Source organism: Aspergillus undulatus, assembly GCF_047715775.1.
Source record: "Aspergillus undulatus strain CBS 261.88 unplaced genomic scaffold BDV17scaffold_28, whole genome shotgun sequence".
Taxonomy (NCBI): Eukaryota; Fungi; Ascomycota; class Eurotiomycetes; order Eurotiales; family Aspergillaceae; genus Aspergillus; species Aspergillus undulatus.
Window position 1 is genome coordinate 45,365 of NW_027396632.1, and position 12,035 is coordinate 57,399.

The window sequence follows — 12,035 nt, forward strand, 5'->3', positions numbered from 1 at the left end:
GGACCTTTCCCCTTTGGTTACTCACTGGATAACCCCCCCCCATTCTTGGCCCCTCTTCGCCCCTCGCAGCCTCGCAGACTCGCGGACTCGGAGGTGGCGAGATCTTCAGATTTCCTCGCGTGGTCGATCGCGCTTTCTCTTCTTATCGTCGATCCTCCTGTTGAAGGAGTACATGGTTTTGCTGTTTGACTCTGTCCAGGAATCAGCCATGGCCCAGGAGCGCGAGTTCTACAAGTATGCCCTCCATACCACTTCAGAAAATATCTTACTGATGGATTCCTGTTGTCAGGTACTGCCAGCTCCCCCAGCGCCCTGGCCTCCTCGATCGGCCGCCCGTCTCCCCTCAAACTGAAGCCATCGTCGAGCTCCTACCGCAGTCGTCTCAGGATACCACCCTCACGGCCCTCGCCCAGCTAGGCGCCCTGCGATTGAACGTCCAGCGATGCATGATCTCCCTCTTCGACCGTCGCACCCAGTACATACTCACAGAAGCCACCCGCACCCTCAGCCTGCAAGATGACCGCGTACATTCGGACGGAGATGCCTTGTGGCTGGGCAGCAGTGTTATTCCGAAGGTGGACGGCATCTGCCACCTTGTCTCCGAAGACTCTTGTCTGAACGCCGGTCCGACTGAGACGGACAATGCCGGATGCGAACGGCGCTGCGCTATGGTGATTCCCGATTTGACAAAAGACGATCGTTTCAATAAGAGGCAGTATGTCGTCAAGGCGCCGCGTCTGCGGTTCTTTGCCGGCGTGCCTATCCGGAGTCGCCGCGGCATCTCAATCGGCGCCCTCAGTGTCAGTGATGGGGAAACCCGGCCAAATGGGCTGAGTCCGCAAGAGATTCGCTTCATGACGGACACTGCGGCGGCCATTATGAACCATCTGGAGCTGGTGCGATCCCACGAACAAAACCGGCGCAGTGCAAACATGGTAGCAGGCTTGGGCGACTTTGTCGAAGGAGGCATCTTCCCCTCTAGCAGTCTCCGCCGCAAGAGCCCTCTCAGCGTTGAGGTGGACCGGGACAAGGTGGAGAACAAGGAGGCAAACACAGCTCAAGAGGAGAAGCCGCGAAACAGCCCTGTGCATGTCCGCCGTTCTAATACATGGTCAGACCGTCTCTCAGTGAAAAACCGCATTCGCGAGAAGTCCCCTACGCCATCAGGTAGGGTTCAGGTGGCAAATTTCGTATCCGTATACTGATTATCTACAGAATCAACCGAGCCCCAGTCCGAGACTCCTTCGATGCCCTCGGCACCCGAGGGCAAGCGCGAAAACGAAGTGACCTTGACGTCTGGTACAAAGGAGATATTCCACCGCGCCGCTCGCGTGCTTCAACAGTCGCTCGATGTCCAAGGCGTGGTCTTCTACGACGCAAGTGTCAAATCCTACGCCGGTCTGGTCAGAAACACCGACGACCGACCCTCCGATGGCGAGAGCAGCAGCGGCTCCAGCGAAGTGCCCGACACCAGCGATAGCGATGACCCCACGGGACATTCATCTACCGAAACGGACGAGATTACGACGTCTGATGTCCTTGGGTTTGCTCTAGAAGACCCCGAACAGCCGATGGGCGCAATGCGCGAGACCTTCCTCCGATCACTACTACGCAACTACCCACAGGGCGCGATATTCAACGTCTACGAGAACGGCAGCGTCTCATCCAGCGAAGGGAGCGACAGTTCGTCGGGCGCCAGCGTGTCCCGCGAAATCGTCTACCGGCGGCACGAAGGGCCCAAGATCCAGCGCCGATGGAAACAGCACAAGCGCCACCGAATCAGTCTAAAGGAGGAGAACAAGGGACTGATGAAGATTTTCCCGTCCGCGCGCTGCGTGACACTTTTCCCGATGTGGGATTCGCGGCACAACCGCTGGTTCTCGGGCTTGTTCCTTTGGACCAAGTCGCCGCGCAGCTTCAGCCTTGGTGGCGAGCTGGCCTATCTTTATGCATTTTCCAACAGCATTATGGCGGAGATTCACCGGTTGGATATGGAGCTTGCGAACCGCGCTCATGCGACGCTCGTTGGCAGTATCTCCCACGAACTTCGCAGTCCGCTGCATGGTATCCTGGGCAGTACAGAGCTGCTAGGCGACTCATCCTTGACGCCAGCCCAGACAGCCCTCGTCAACACAGTCGAGCACTGCGGGCGCTCGTTATTGGACATCATTAACAACATGCTCGACTTTGCCAAAATCAACCAGTTTGCGCGCAAATCCCGGTCATCGCGGTTCAAACTCTCGCCACCTCAACGCCGCTTGCAGCGGTCGCTTTTGCCTGGGAAGGCGAATGGAGTGGTGAATCTCATTTCAGACGTGCAGTTAGATTCAGTGCTTGAGGAGGTCGCCGAGAGTGTCTTCGCGGGTCACTGTTTCAGCTCGAAGAACCGCATTCTGGCGCGCGAGGCATCGGTTCCGACGATGGATCAAGAAGGGGATCTCGTCATGGCCAACCCGACAGAACGACCGCTTTCAGCATTCAACGAGTCGCTTACTGTGATATATGACGTCGCGCCGGATTATCAGTGGTTATTCGAGACGCAGGCTGGGGCGTGGCGCCGTATCCTGATGAACCTGTTCGGCAATTCCCTCAAGTACACGCAGTCCGGCTACATCTCGGTGTCGCTCAAGTCTTCCGCACCAGTATCGGTCGCTCAAGCTCGACGGCTTTCGCGCGATGAAGGGGCCGAAACAGCGAGCGTTACTCTCACCGTCAAGGATAGTGGCCAGGGCATCGACAAGGAGTACCTTCAGAGCAACGTCTTCAAGCCATTCTCACAGGAGGACCCGCTATCACCCGGTAGCGGTTTGGGACTGAGCATCGTGCAGCAGACGGTCCTCTCACTAGGCGGCACGATCGATATCACCTCTACGAAGGGTGTCGGAACAGAGGTGACCGTCCGGGTTGATCTCGCGCGCACGCCGAACGAAGATAGCCATGACCACGGCCACGGCAATATCGAACTCACAAAGAACGTCATTCACGGCAAATCCATCGGCCTCGTAGGGTTCGGAACACCAATGGCAGAGAACAAGGAAGAGGCGTTGACGATGCTCCGGTCTTCACTGGCACGCATGTACGAGAACCACTTCGGTATGAACGTTGGCTTCGTCGATCCGGAGGCTCCAGAAGCGTACGATATCTACGTCGTGCGCCAGGCGTATCTCAGTACGATGGAGAATATCCTCAACCAGGTCTCTTCGGCGAAGGGAATGCCAGCTGTACTCGTGATTTGCTCGACGCCTCATGTCACTCAGAAATTATCGAATAGCTCGAGCCAACGTGCCCCCGCCGTCTACGAATTCATCAGCCAGCCCTGCGGCCCATGCAAGATGGCCAACGCGCTTCGAGCGTGCGTCGAGCGCCAGGAACAAGAGAGCCAGTCCGCTGGCACTGATAAGAACGGCACGAACGGCACAATCGAAAACGACCCGGACGGCACCGCAATCGAAGCCCTCAAATGCGCCTTCCCACTAAACATCTCCCCGAAAGCCCTTTCAAACGGCAACGTCCAAGCAGACGTCGAAATTCGTCCCACATCAAGAATGGCAACAATCACAACATCCGAGATCGACGACGGCGCAGTCACCGAAATCTCCGCAACCGTGGAAGCAACCCGCATCGTCCCCTCCGTCCTCCTAGTCGACGACAACTCAGTCAACCTGCAACTCCTCGTGGCCGTCATGAAAAAGGCGAAATTCCCCTACTTCACAGCAACGAACGGTCTTGAAGCACTGGAGATCTATAAAGCTCACGCGCGAGAGATTCATGTGATCTTAATGGACATCTCCATGCCCGTAATGGACGGTCTCGAATCGACAAGGGAGATCCGGCTCTTCGAGAAGTTTCTGCGTGAACCAGGGTCAAGCGGCCCCGGAAGCGGGAATTTCAAGGCTGCGACTGTTATTGCGCTTTCGGGGTTGGGGAGTGCGCCTGTGAGGCAGGAGGCGTTTAATTCGGGGGTTGATTTGTTTCTCTCCAAGCCGGTTCGGTTTCAGGAGTTGATTAAACAGATTGATGGGTTGATGCGATGATGGTATTACGTATTATTGGGTGAGATTTTGGACTTTTTGGTGTTTTTTAGCGGTTCAGGTATATGTGTGGATTGGATGGCGTGATTGATGGGTATGGGTTTATGGATTTTATAGCATGAGTTATGGGTTACGGTCGATCGGAATATTAAATGATCTGGTATATAAGCGAGCATTTCGAATACATTTCGCATTTTCATCTGTCTACTCTCTCTGCTCTCTGCGCTGTAAAAAGTGTTGATTTAGTGAGCTCCTGAGGCCGAGAAGGTGAATTTGAAGAACTGACTTCCATACGAATAGTAGCAGGAAGGTCATTGACTCTCTGTGTGATACTCAGTTCGTAGTGCACACCCTCATGAGCGAGAATGGTTCGCCGTGCTCTCTGTATATCATGGCATGGGCCCGCTCACGGGGTGGAAAAGGGGTACTGCAAGATCAAGAGCTATCTACCTATATTAATTCCCCGTAGCTTCAACACTCTATCTAATCAATCAAGCGATAAAATTATAATTAATCTACTTTATCGATCCCAACCTATTTATTCTCCGCTATCAACGGGGTACCAACATCACCAGTCACCACCAACAACCACCCTGTCCGTGCTTTATAAAGATAAGGCAGGTTCGCTGCTCCCTGGGTCGCTTGCTCAGGCACCAAGATTCAACCCCCCTCCAATTTCACCTGAGTCGCCGAACTGCAAAAACCTCCCTTAATTTAAGCTTTCGTGAAGCAAGCTGAAACAGTACCTGGCATGAAATTGAACGTGTTCGTGTTCGCGTTGCACAGCCTCAGCATGGCATGAGAATTAAGGGTGGGAGCCGCGTAGCCAAGCCATTGGAGTGTTTCAGGATGGGGATTGGGATCCAGTTATACGGTGTATACAGAGCATACAGCTAAATAAGTCAGGTTTTACTTACTGGGTCCAACGGTCAAGCCGATCGTAATAACCCAATTCTGTGTCCCTGACGATCGACGACATAACGAGAAAGAGAGTTTGAGTAGGTTGAGAAGATCAACTTCGTCCATCCATTCCTGATGCAAATCCTAATGCTAGATAATCCTGGTAATCCGGGCGTAAAGTCGTCATGATAACCTTCAAGGTGTAAAAGAGAAACAGCGAGCTGGCTACACTGTTTTCAAAAAGAAAAGAAAATCACACTTTTGATATGTACAGCATTGACATGACTTCGAGTCGAGAAAACGGGGTACAAATGGCACTGCCTCAAAAGCGATCGGCGATTGGTAGAAGAGAAGAAAAAGGAGTAAAGAGAAGGTAAATGGTGTCAATCAAGCAAGAGAGCAATGCGATGCGATGCAAGGTACAGACAGCAGTCTAAGCCTTAACGCAGTACTGGTACCCCAGCCACAGATTCGTGCAGTCGCCCTTGAGGCCCGGGTTCAGCTGCCGCAGCTGGTCGATCGTCACGCCCTGGTCGGACTCGACCTTCAGGCAGTAGTCGCCGTCCGCGACGGTGTAGTATTTGCTGCAGCTGGACGAGGCGTAGGGGTAGATAGGGGCGGAGCCGGAGGAGGCTGGGGCCGAGGTGGCGGCGGGCTCAGCCTCAGCAGTAGAAGCGGGGGCTGGCTGCTCGGTCGCGACGCTTTGCAGGGTGTAGGTGCTTGTTGAGGTGGTGGAGGTTGAGGTCGAGGTGGAGGTGACGAGGGTGCTGGGGGCAGCGGGGGCCTCGGTCGTCGTAGGGGCGGCAGGGGCTTCGGTGGTGGTTGGGGCAGCGGTGGTCTCAGCCTGAGTCTGGGTCTCAGAAGAAGAGTCGGAGCCAGAGTCAGAGGAGTCATCGGAACCACCGCCAGTCAGGGCATCACCAATCGAGCCAGTGAAGCGGAAGATGCTGGAGACGGCCTTGTTGAGGGAACCGATGATGTTGGGCTCGCAGCTGCTAGGACCAGTCGCCCAGCCAGTGAGACGGTTGGCCACATCAGACGAGTAGCAGTGCGTCGCGATGCCCTGTCCCAGGTTACCAGAAGCAGCGACAGAGCCCGAGTTGTAGATACGCGCAGCAGTGTAGTAGGCCGTCACGTCGTCGCCGCCCGCCTGCTCCAGGCAGCCCTTGAGACCATCGCCGTCGCTAGTACCGACAGTACCGTCGATAATCATCTGCTTGATCTGCTCCTTGGGGCAGGGAGTGAGGACTTCACCGTTGTTGCAGGAGCCCTTGCCATTGTGGCTCTGCATGAGACCAGGGTTGGTAACACCGTTGTCGGTCGTTGGGGCGCGGACACAGCCATTGCTCTCCTGGACGACAATAGCGAGGATAAAGCGGGCATCAACGCCAGAAGACTGCGAGACCTCCTGGATGGCGTCGGAGATGTCGTTGATTTCGTCGTCGGTGGTGTTGGGCACCCCCCACTGGTCGCAGGACTGACGCATTGTGTCCTTGTTGGCCTCGAGCATTTCGTCGAAGGAAGGCCACCAGTTGCTGTGGTCAGGCCAGCCCTCGGCGACTTTGCCGGTGCCTCCGAGGACGTTGTAGGTGCGCTTGAAATGGTGGACGGAGTGGGCGTGGGCGTGAGCAGCGCGGTTGGAGTGTCTGTGGCTCAAGGGCGCGGTGGTGGGCGCGGCCTGAATGAGGGTAGCAAGGCTGCCAGCAGCCAGGGCGATCAAAGGAGTGTTGATCATTTTGATAGAGGGAGAGTGTTGGAAGAGAGAGAGGAAGAGCGCACAGAAACACGACAAAGGAAGGACGGCGAAGGCTTGCTTAAGGGAAAAAAAAAAAAAAAAAAAAAAAAAAAAAAAAAAAAAAAAAAAAAAAAAAAAAAAAAAAAAAAAAAAAAAAAAAAAAAAAGAGAGAGAGAGAGAGAAGAGAAGATAGAGAATTCACTGGGAAGGGTCCAGTGTTATATCGCTAAGCTCCAACAACCTTTTCACAGTATACAGAGCAGAGGGGCAAGATGAAACACCGGACAGGGGCGAACTCGTGTTCCTCGCAGATTCAAGCGCAACAAACCCAATAGGATTGCTTCCACAGCCCCATCGGGCGATTCATTGACTTTCAATTGACTCGTGAAGCCTTGGGGCTGACTAGCCCGTGAATTGTCCTCTTGTGGCCGTGAATGGCTTGGATTGTCCTGAATTGCGGCCGCGGGTGGAGAGTCAGGGCTTGACAGATCAGCAGGGGCTTCACCGAAATTATGATCTCGCCACAGTACAACGTCTTTCACAAATTCATGAAATAATCCTAGCCTGCACAGAGTACGTATTCCTGCAGCATTCCACGTTTGCGGAGTAACTGACAGCCATTAACCGCCGGGTGCGACCCTCGATCGGCGCTTGCGTGTGCTGAAATAGTCCGACCACAGAGGCCCTGCAGCACCTTGACATCACACACGGGACGAGTCAAAGAATAGTCACGGTGGTGGCTTGCAGCGTCAACTCTATTTCATTCTGGTCACTCTATTCCTTCCCTGCAATATGCCCCGTCAAATCCAGCAACCGACTGCTATACCCCCACTCATTATCATACCAGGCCATGATCTTAAAGAACCGCGGGTTCAGCTCGCTACAAGCCGCGGCATCCACGATCGCACTGTGCCCGTTTCCAACATAATCACTGCTCACTAGCTCCTCGTCACTGACGCTCAGCACTCCTGCGAGCTCGCTCTTGGCCGCCCGCCGGAAAGCCGCCAGGATTGCCGCGAGCGAGGTGGGTGCTTCCGTGCTGACCGTCAGGTCGATCATCGACACGTTGGGGCTGCGGCGCATTGTCAGTGTGCTGAACGGCGACCAGCAACGTTGTTCAGAATATTCACTCACGTTGGAACTCGAATCGACACGCCCGTGACTTTTCCCGTCAGCTCAGGCAGTACGGTCGCGATTGCCTTGGCGGCCCCCGTGGTTGTTGGGATGATGTTGTCGAAGACGCTGCGGCCTGTCCAATGCTGACGTTAATGGCCCCATTTCTTATTCCCCTCGCAAGGCTGAATCACTATCCAGGCGGGGTGTCAGACAACATACCCAATCGTCGATTCTTCTTACTATACCCATCCAACACCTGCTGCGACCTCGTAGCCGCATGCACCGTCGTCAGAAACCCCTGGCTGATACCAACCTCCCTGTCCAAGACTTTCAGGACAGGCGTAACACAATTCGTCGTACAGCTAGCGCACGACACAACCCTGTTTTCTTCATCCGCAGTATAAGTCTCACTATTAACACCGTACACAAACGTCGGACTGTCCGAGCTCGGCGCGGAAATGACGACGCGCTTGGCGCCGCCGTATGTTATATGATCGAGTGCTGCCTCGCGGTTCGTGAACTTTCCGGTGCATTCGACGATGTATTCTGCGCCGAGACTGGCCCAGTCGAGCTTTTTAAGGTCGCGCTCCGATGTAAGTGCGATTTGGGAGTTGTTGATCATGATTTGGGACTCTGAGAGGGCGTGCAGCGGGATGTCGTCGGGGAGTCTTCCCATGCTGCTGTCGTAGCGGATTAGGTAGAGGAGGTCTGAGACCGAGACGCAGGTGTGGTTTATGGCGACGATTTGGATGTCGTTGCGTTTTAGGGCCGCGCGGAGGACGTTGCGACCTAGACAAGTCTCCTTGTGAGTTTCTTGCATTCTGCAAATGTAAGTGTTGGTGGTGGCTATGGTGATGCCTACCTATGCGTCCGAACCCGTTGATGCCGACTCTGCAGACGGGGGTTGAGGGGGTGGTGTCCCCGATGGGGAAGTCGTTGATCGAGGGGGCCATGATGGCTTGCTAGATGTATACAATGCAGTAAAGATGTAGTATAAAAAGGCAAGTATAAGTAATGCTTGTGATAGCCGTAACCTGGACATACACCCAACGGCGACCACCCCAACCCCATATATATATATCCCTCCATCACCACCACAACACCTCCACGAAAACAAAAGTCAGGACGATATCGCAGGATCATGACGTTCCCGACATCCTCCGTGTTTAATTGCGCCTAGACTAGACTCATTCCTATACTGAGTATCTACGTAGTATCTACTCCGTACTCCATAGTGACATCCTCATTCCCCAGACTCAGGAAGTGCCGGTTTTCGGATGTCGGAGGAGACACCATGACCACCAGGTGCTCCAGCAAGTTTCGGCGACTCGGCAGAGGTCGGGATGCCGATTGCGAGTTCAATATTATTGGCCTCTAATTCTCTCCTCCAGGTGGCTACTTGATCAACGTTGAAACCTGAGGCGATCTCTGTGTGACAGTCAGTCTCGGGAGGTTCAGAGTCCAAGCGACCGGAGGAGACAAGGTGCGACTTCTATTCTGTATCTATTCTGGCTGTGCACCAAGATCACCAGTATACATCAATTACCTCAGTTATGCTATTTGCAGTCAGAGTAGAAACCGGACAATAAATGTCCGGTCTATCGGCGACTGCTGCGTAGAGGAGAACCGAAGTCCGGCGCGCACAGCTGGGCAGCAAAATCGGGATCTTACGGGACAGCCGACTAAAAAGACTCCATAATCGGGGAAAACAGGACATGGAATGTGCGTAGCTAGTATAGTCATGAAATTTCTTCAAAGCTATCAATATCATTCGTGAGTCGTCTCTTTGACATATAATCTATATACAATTCTTCTTTGTGTATATGTGTTCAAGCCTCCTCCTTCATTTCGACCGCCGTGCCACCCTTCTCCACAACAGCGGCCAGCTGCGCCTCAGCAACCTCTCCCTCCGGCAAGGCCTTGGCCATCCGCACAATCTCCCACGGCGACGACGCATCGCGGAAGACCTGGTTGATCAGCTCCAGGTTGCGGTTCATGGTCTCGGGGTAGAAGAAGTACACGCCGATGGGAATACACGCCGAGAGGACAGTGTACATAACATAGTAGCGGTACCCGATTGTGTCGAGCGCAACGGGGGTCACCATGACGACGACAAAGTTCCACAGCCAGTGGTTGGCCGTTGAGACGGCGGACATGGCGACGCGGAGGCGCGCGGGGGCGACTTCGGTCGTGTATAGGAAGTTTCCACCCAAGAACCCGATCGGGTAGAAGAGGTTGAAGAGGAAGATGAAGACGGCGGATGCGATCGAGGCGCCCTTGTTGCCTTCGCCCATGCTGTTTGTGATGGCCATGGCCATCATGCAGCAGGCCATGCCGGTTCCGGAGACCATGAAGCACACGCGGCGGCCGAGGCGGTCGATCGCGTAGAAGGAGATGAAGCAGCAGAGGAACTTCCAGGTGAGGGCGCAGGAGGCGAGAATCTTTGAAAGAGACTCGCTCATGCCGAGGTTGGACTCGAAGATGGTGGACGCATACACAGAGATGAGGTTTCCACCGCACATCTGCTGGAGGAACTGCAGCATCACGCAGAGGGTGAAGCGGTACAGGAGCTTCTCCTCGTCGTCCTTCTTGAAGATCTCCATGAGGGAGCCCTTGGCATGCGCGGTCATCTCGAGACTGGTGTGGATTCCGGCGATTTCAGCGCGGACTTCGGTCTCGCTGGCGTCGGGTTTCAGGGCTGCAAGACTGCGCTCGGCCTGTTCGACCCGGTTGACTTGGACGAGCCATCGGGGGGATTCGGGGAACATGAAGACGGAGAGAAGGATCATGAGGGATGGGAGCAGCGAGAGTGCCAGCGGAACGCGCCACTGCGTCGTGCTCTCGGGGACTCGGCTGAGACCGAAATCGATCCAGTTGCAGAGGGCATACCCCAGACACATGAACATTCCATCGAGAATAACGTGCTGTCCGCGGTTCTTCGCAGCCGAGGACTCACTCTGCCAGACAGGCACAGCAACACTGAACTGACCCGTCCCGAGACCGAGGATGATACGGCCGACGACAAACTGCTCGAGGTCGTACGATGCCACCTGCAGGACCTGCCCGATGATGGTCAGGATAGCACCGAGGAAGATGGTCTTGCGGCGTCCGAACCGGTCGGACAGGAAGGTGGTGGACAAAGCACCGATCAAGGCACCGATCTGAAAGGCTGCAATGACGGCGCCCTTGCTGGTGTTGTTGTGGTCGTTGAGGGCGCCATCGGTGTTGACGGTGTCGATCTGGGGGAAGGTCTTGACCCAGCTTTGCAGCGTCGCCAGCGGGCCTACACCAGCCTGGTTGTAGCCGAAGATCACGAAGGCCGGGGCGCCGATGAGTATCACCTGCAGCAGGTGCAGCAGTCTCCCCGTGGCGCCGAAGATGGTAGTAACCCGGTCAGACATGGTGTGGATGTCTGTCTCTCAGTCTCTCTATGCGAGTGGTGTTGGAGATGAGAGGAGAGGGAGCTGGAGAAAATTCTGACGAGAGCTCAGCAGAGGGGGAGACCCGAGTGATCTTATACGATTGAAATATTATTTATCAGGGTAGCACCCCGTGGAGTTGATGATGGTGTGCCCTCGTTTACCCCCCTTCCCTGAACAGACCCCATCTGAGAGTCTCCACACAGGCCGGTCAGTGTGAGGGGAATGATGGAGAAGAGAATTTCTCATCACGAGGTGTGCCTCTGGGTCCTGGAAGCTCAGCGAAGCAGAAACATTAAGCAGAATCAAACCGCGGACGGTCTCGGGATGGAGATGGAGATGGGGAGGTACCATACTTGCCACGACCCACCGCACATTTTATCTCCGCAGTGCCAGAAAAGCTAGAAAGGCACGACTCCTTTGGCTTTCTGAATCGTGCTGCTCCTTGCCACTGGAGGGATCAAGGATGTCGGGATATCTCGGCAATGACGTTTACACCGTCGTATACTTGCTCGATCTACACATCCCCCAGACTCGGAGGAGATATTTAGCGTAGCACTCTGTAAATCGCGCCTCGTAAACATGACCGCAGTGCAGACCGCGCACCGGCACATCCTCGGACAGAAAGAAATCTCCGGTGTCAGTGACAGCAACCGTGTCAACGTGGAAACAGAGTGGGACGGGTGGGCTTCGTCGGCCAACCTCCGAGCGTCTCGCAGTCGGATCGGCACTTCTGGTGCATGCCCAGATCCCGAGTCAAGGCTTGACTGGCCGTGGCCGGCTCTGATTTCTCAGAAGGCTAAATGCTTAAAGCTTTGCAACTCTTGGCTGCGG

General features: G+C 54.8%; 4 protein-coding genes across 4 annotated transcripts; 1 reads left to right on the forward strand and 3 right to left on the reverse strand.

The window, feature by feature from the left end:
* Window positions 1-208: 208 nt before the first annotated feature.
* BDV17DRAFT_282142 (putative sensor histidine kinase/response regulator) lies at window positions 209-4,034 on the forward strand (the record flags this gene model as incomplete). Its single annotated transcript, XM_073760152.1, has 3 exons — window positions 209-234; window positions 290-1,167; window positions 1,216-4,034. The coding sequence occupies 3 exons, from the start codon at window positions 209-211 to the stop codon at window positions 4,032-4,034; spliced, it is 3,723 nt and encodes a 1,240-aa protein (XP_073614946.1).
* A 989-nt stretch (window positions 4,035-5,023) lies between these two features.
* BDV17DRAFT_264842 (LysM peptidoglycan-binding domain-containing protein) lies at window positions 5,024-6,756 on the reverse strand. Its single transcript, XM_073758088.1, has one exon. The coding sequence runs from the start codon at window positions 6,664-6,666 to the stop codon at window positions 5,365-5,367; it is 1,302 nt and encodes a 433-aa protein (XP_073614947.1). The 5' UTR covers window positions 6,667-6,756; the 3' UTR covers window positions 5,024-5,364.
* A 307-nt stretch (window positions 6,757-7,063) lies between these two features.
* BDV17DRAFT_264844 (type I glyceraldehyde-3-phosphate dehydrogenase) lies at window positions 7,064-8,787 on the reverse strand. The gene is made up of 4 exons (XM_073758089.1): window positions 8,645-8,787; window positions 8,002-8,571; window positions 7,801-7,915; window positions 7,064-7,738 (listed from the first exon to the last, which is right to left on the reverse strand). Exons 1-4 carry the CDS (start codon window positions 8,733-8,735, stop codon window positions 7,441-7,443), a joined length of 1,074 nt encoding a protein of 357 aa, XP_073614948.1. The 5' UTR covers window positions 8,736-8,787; the 3' UTR covers window positions 7,064-7,440.
* A 775-nt stretch (window positions 8,788-9,562) lies between these two features.
* Window positions 9,563-11,889, reverse strand: BDV17DRAFT_264845 (sugar porter family MFS transporter). Its single transcript, XM_073758090.1, has one exon. The coding sequence runs from the start codon at window positions 11,181-11,183 to the stop codon at window positions 9,612-9,614; it is 1,572 nt and encodes a 523-aa protein (XP_073614949.1). The 5' UTR covers window positions 11,184-11,889; the 3' UTR covers window positions 9,563-9,611.
* Window positions 11,890-12,035: the final 146 nt, after the last annotated feature.

What these genes read in the sequence shown, in the direction of transcription:
- BDV17DRAFT_264842 (XM_073758088.1), bottom strand. Translation starts at nt 6,666, where the DNA reads ATGATCAACACTCCTTTGATCGCCCTGGCTGCTGGCAGCCTTGCTACC.
- BDV17DRAFT_264844 (XM_073758089.1), bottom strand. Translation starts at nt 8,735, where the DNA reads ATGGCCCCCTCGATCAACGACTTCCCCATCGGGGACACCACCCCCTCA. An exon ending in TAAGAAGAATCGACGATTGG is followed by an intron (nt 7,916 to 8,001) that starts GTATGTTGTCTG and finishes AGCATTGGACAG; the next exon opens with GCCGCAGCGTCTTCGACAAC. An exon ending in GTGTCGATTCGAGTTCCAAC is followed by an intron (nt 7,739 to 7,800) that starts GTGAGTGAATAT and finishes AATGCGCCGCAG; the next exon opens with CCCCAACGTGTCGATGATCG.
- BDV17DRAFT_264845 (XM_073758090.1), bottom strand. Translation starts at nt 11,183, where the DNA reads ATGTCTGACCGGGTTACTACCATCTTCGGCGCCACGGGGAGACTGCTG.